Genomic DNA, 5571 nt, shown 5'->3' with positions numbered 1-5571 from the left:
TACAAAGGCTACAAATTGGAGCCCAATATTAGGGTTAGGGATCTGCACCAAGGTAGGGTTAGGGTTAGAAAAACGACATGTCCTGGCATGATTTTGAGGGTTGGGACGTGTTTAGCATGGGGAGAAATGATGAGCTGCGCAGAAAAAGCTACTCAAAGAAGGCTTTTTCAAAATGGCCCTCTTTTCTAAGGAACTGGAGCCCAATATTAGGGTTAGGGATATGCACCAGGGTAGGGTTAGGGTTAGAAAAACAGCGTGTCCTGGCATAACTTTGATGGTTGGAACGTGTTTAGCATGGGGAGAAATGATGAGCTGCGCAGAAAAAGCTGCTCAAAGAAGTCTTATTCTAAATGGCCCTCTGTTCCAGGGAAATTTGGCCCTATATTAGGGTTAGGAGTCTGCACCAGGGTAGGGTTAGGGTTAGAAAAACGAGGTGTCCTGGCATGATTTTGATGGTTGGAATGTTTTTAGCATGGGTAGAAATGATGAGCTGCGCAGAATAAGCTACACTAGGAAGGCTTTTTCAAAATGGCCCTCTGTTCCAGGGAGCTTTGCCCCTATATTAGGGTTAGGGGTGTGCACCAGGGTAGGGTTAGGGTTAGGAAAATGAGGTGTCCTGGCATGGTTTTGATGGTTGGAATGTGTTTAGCATGGGTAGAAATGATGAGCTGCGCAGAAAAAGCTACTCAAAGAAGGCTTTTTCAAAATGGCCCTGTGTTCCGGGGAACTGGAGCCCAATATTAGGGTTAGGGATCTGCACCAGTGTAGGGTTAGGGTTAGAAAAACGAGGTGTCCTGGCATGATTATAATGGTTGGAATGTGTTTAGCATGTGCAGAAATGATGAGCTGCGCAGAAAAAGGTACTCTAGGAAGGCTTTTTCAAAATGGCCCTCTGTTCCAGGGAACTGGAGCCCAATATTAGGGTTAGGGATCTGCACCAGGGTAGGGTTAGGGTTAGAAAACGAGGTGTCCTGGCATGGTTTTGATGGTTGGAGTGTGTTTATCATGGGCAGAAATGATGAGCTGCGCAGAAAAACTACTCATGGTTGGGTTTTTCACAGTCCCTCTCTTTTCCTTTAAAACCTTCACCCTCCTTTATTGCCCACAGATTTTCACCAACCTGCAGCTCACACTCGTCCAAGACAGAATCTCTCTTTTCCCCTGCACACCTTTTAACCCTGTCCAAAAATCTTTCTCATCCTGCGCACGATCCCATTTGCTTCCATTGTCAAACTTCACTCTGGGTGCTTTTTACGGAAGTTTTAATTGGCAGAGCATGGGTGTTTTCAGGAATCTGTTCCTTTCCCTTCCATGAACTGTTTATCAAGGAAAATACTGATCTGCAGCAAACGTTGGGTCATAAAACTTAGTGACGAGAGCGTTCGTTGCGTTTGCACCATTAATATATCATGCCAAAGTCCTCTGGAGGCCCATTCTAGGGACAGCCGCGGGCCTCTGCAAACAGCTGTTTGCAAGAAGGCCCAGATCTCATCAGCTATCTCAAGCAGAAGGTTGATGTTCGGTAGACAGGGAGAGATGGAGCTCAGAGGTGACCTGTCAGTCCAGCTGCACCTGCTTCGGTCTTGTCCAGTGCCCCCTTTTCGTTCCAAGCCCTCCGCTGGCAGCCTTTCTCTATCCCCCAGGTTGGTAGATGGTCTTTGCTTCAGAAAGATCCTACATCCTTTGCCAATTCCAACTTCAGCAACAAGAATGTAACCCTTACATGCACTTTCTGGCTCCTAGAGCAGTTTTCTGAAACAGGCCATTCATGCATTCAGTGTTTAAAAATGTAGAGTCTGAGTTCGTAGACACCGTACTTGCCGAATGCCCGTGCAGCCCTTCTGCACACGCTCAGACATATACCCCCCAGTGCTGAATGGCACGCATGCATTCCCCATCTTCAGTGGGATTCACTTCATTCAGCCCCCAAGGACTGGTTCCTGTATTCATATCCACGAGCCCCTTACTGTCATGGGGTTTTCTTGCATGCAGACAGCCAAGATCAGGTTCCTTCAGTGGCCCTGTAGAGAGGACTGAGATGCCAGCTGTCTTACTGGGTGATTCATCGTCATGCGTGACCTTGTCCTTCTAAATAGAGATGTCAGGGACAGTAGGTCAGGTCAGCATTTGGCTGAGTTTCACCTCCAGGTTTGGAAAACCCCGACTTCCAAGCTTGGGGAGGACCCGGCATCTGATTTATGGCATGACTTTGACTGCTCTTCTAATTGATCTCTTTGCCTGCTCCACTCCCCTTCCCAGCTTCCTTTCTCTTCCATCCTACTTCTTTGTCTCGCCTTCCTCAAGGGAAGATGTCAGCACAAGATAAGCCTAACCTTTAGACATTACTTCATTAACCTTTTCACACAAGTGACTCATCCCGGCAGCTTGGCCTGGATAATCCCAAGAATCTGTCTTCAGCTGAGGGGGAGTTTGTCATAAGCAAGGCCTCTGTGGATTCTGATTCTGCCTCATCCTCCTTTTAATTCATGCTCTTTAGATTAACTCCCAAGGGGAGCTGCTGCTGCTTCTCCCAGCCCACATGGGCCAATTCAGCCATGGCTGAATGCCAAAAAGGATGCCAAAAAGACACGGTTCTCTCCAAGAGGTGGGGTGGGAAGAATCCACATCTGAATTTCCATGACATCATGGCAGCATCAAGGTAGAACCAGAACGTCTGTGGATAATGGAGCTGTTACATGACCAGTGAGAGATACTTCTTTGACCTCAGCTTGGTGTCCTCCACGTGTGAAGAATTCTTTCTTGGAGTAATGGTCCATGGAGACAATTCTCCATGAGCATCAATAAATAACCTGGCTTTACTCCCCAAATATCTTAGCTGATAATCCTGCACTTCAAAACCACACAGAACGCCCCTAATCAAATAATCCCTCTGCTTAGGCTTGGCTGATGGACAGATCTGCTCCTGGCATGTTGTTAGCTCACATTTACCTTCCTCCAGGAACTGCTGGAAAGTTCTATAGCTGAAATCCAGAGGTTTCCTGAGGCACCCAAGGGAGAGGAGAAGACACAGTGGGCTTGGAGCTTTCAGGCCATGAGAGCAAGCAGCCACTTTTGATCAGCAGGGATTCCAGCATGCTTTCTCCCGACGCTGACTTGCTACCCTTTTTGCATTAGTTTGGCTTTGCAACACTGGGTTCTTTCTCCTTGCTCACCAAAAGGTCAGCCCCATCTTGATAACATCTGTCTTCGGAGGTCTGGGAGAACACCAGTGGTGCAGAGCAGGCCACAGATAGTGGTGCATGCATGCCAAAGTGGCAGATGTCGTGAGCACAGAGAGGAACAAGAAGGCCAAAGGGGGCCGTGGTATCTTTCCTTCAGAACACAAGCCTTTGCTTGGAGTGAGGCCTCAGCAGCTCTCTTGCCACGTTGTCCTTCCTCCATCCATCAGAAAAGGATGAGGGAAGAAAAGAACCACATAGTTTTACACCAGAAAGCCGCACTAGGGGTCTTTCACCCTCACCCTCCATTTAGCCGCTCACTGGGATGGCTTGCCAGCAGAGAGCAATCACAGAATGATGGGGACCAAAGAGAAGTGTGGACTTTGCCAAGCTCTGAGTGGAAACCAAGGAAGGCTGGGTTGAATTTTCGAGTGAAATTATTTCTCCCAAAAGTAGTCCTGGGGCTGGGGCTGGGGGCTACGAGACACACACACACACCATGCATTCATGGTGCTTCCACACTCTGGAACCATTTTTCTTGTTTGGCTGCAAGAAGATGTCACAGAGCCAAAGGGGTGTGGCTGCATGCAAAGCCGAATCAAACAGAGGGCATCGCTTTCTTTCCTCACTTTAACTTGTGAGCAAAAATATTAAGATGGTTTTCAGGAGCACCAAGGAACAGAATTATTATCACTACCATGACAACAGGCCAGATGTTAAAATCACCCCCAGGTTTGCAGACAGTCATGGGGCAAACTTAGAGGAACTTGAAATATTCCAACCCCACTGAAGAATGAGAAGAATGGAACGGTCCATGTATTTTGGACTGGAATTAAGGAAGAGTTTGGGGCAGCTACGAGAAGGTATTGAGGCATAGCGTTGACCAGTAGAAACACTCCTTCTTTAATTATTTGTTGAAGGCCATTCCATCCCATCCTATACAAAAACCCAAGGGCTTTTGTGCAGCAGCTCCAACGCCCTTGCGCTCCCAGGTCTCAAACAGTCCACTTTTTCCTTCCAGGAAAGCACATCTCATTCTGAGGAGGCTAGAAAAAGTCAGCGGACACTGCTCGACGTTGCTACGCAGCGCCCACATCCAGAGCCGCACGGACTCCGTGCCCTACCTGTTCTGTCGCAGCGAGGAAGCCAGGCCACCTGGCATGGTCTGGTACAGCATCCTCAAAGACACCAAAATCACATGCGAAGAAAAAATGGTATCTATGCTGCGCAACATGTATGGAGAATCCAAGGGGCGATGAAGGAGGGCTGGCCAGCAGGTGTGGTGAGGGCAGGCAAGTGCACGGCGATTCTGCAGAGTCAAGGACTCGTAGCTTCCTGCAATTTGGGCAAAAGGAAAGCCACGCAATCACGCAGGACTTGGAACCGACCACAGACTGCAGCCAACGGAGAACTCAGCAAGATCACTCTTCTGGGGGCAGATCTGTTTTCTTTTTTTAATTATTATTATTTAAAAAGGAAGTACATAATTTTACTCAATTTTTTAAAGGTCTCTCCTTTTTTTTTCTTACTAAACACTTAGACTGCGTGCTCAAAGAGGAAGAGGCGGAGAGAAAAAAGTGGGGAGGGGGCACGAGTGGTGGAAATCAACCGTTCCGGGGATGGAGCCGGGGACTCACACGGAGCTCCTGCCAGAAGTGGGTGTCCGATGCCATGAGTCTGGGAAGCAAGGAGCCAGAAGGACCTACAGCTCAAGCAGGGCTCCATTCTGGATGTAGATACCACGCGATTCATGGGGCAAGCGCAAGGACTTTGCTAGCAAGCCATTACGAGAACGATCAATACGAAATGCTACAAGTTTACAGTGTTGCTGCACATGCAGCCTTTTTACCAGGGTCCTGACAGGTTGTTCTGTGCATTAAAACATTCATATTTACTTCCACCTTCTCTGCCTGACTGGCATTTCTTGAATCGGCAGTGCCTCCGCTTAGACAAAAAGTGTGGGTTTCTTTATTGGCCACCCTGGTGGATCGGTGAGCTAGGAAAGGTGGTACTGATCTGGTGATATCAGGGCTCGAAGGGTGGGAAAACCATGCAGAAACATAGTTGGAATGGGCAGAGAAGGAGAAAGTGGGTGTGAATGTAGAAAAATACACCGCTTGTCTAAAACCCAGGTTCTGTTTACAAGCAGCAATGATGGTTTCTAAGGCACATGGGCTCTGCCCTGAATCCACCACGCTGGTGGTCATGCAGAAAGGACCTTAGAGAAATGATACGTTTGTCAGCTGGACGTCATGGTGATGCAGCGACAAACTGCCTTCTCTGATGATCCATCCTGGCCAGCAAAACCAGAAGACAGGGAATGGGTTGTGGGTGGCACAGAGTATTAGCCAGCCATAAATTCATTTATGTGGAAGAGTTTCCACTCGTGGTG

General features: G+C 48.2%; 1 protein-coding gene across 1 annotated transcript in view; it reads left to right on the top strand.

Moving 5' to 3' along the window:
* ASTN2 (astrotactin 2) overlaps positions 1–5079 on the top strand; it is a 301533-nt gene extending 296454 nt beyond the window's left edge. Inside the window, exon 13 of the mRNA XM_044439906.1 lies at positions 4201–5079. Coding sequence (XP_044295841.1) covers positions 4201–4438 — 238 coding nt within the window. The 3' untranslated portion in view covers positions 4439–5079. The remainder of the gene's footprint in view (positions 1–4200) is intronic.
* The last annotated feature ends 492 nt before the right edge of the window (positions 5080–5571 follow it).

The sequence above is a fragment of the Varanus komodoensis genome, unplaced genomic scaffold (genome assembly GCF_004798865.1).
Source record: "Varanus komodoensis strain SLA01 unplaced genomic scaffold, ASM479886v1 scaffold36, whole genome shotgun sequence".
NCBI classification, from domain to species: Eukaryota; Metazoa; Chordata; class Lepidosauria; order Squamata; family Varanidae; genus Varanus; species Varanus komodoensis.
The sequence above is the reverse complement of the archived record's forward strand: the minus strand, read 5'-3'. Positions and strand labels throughout refer to the sequence as shown.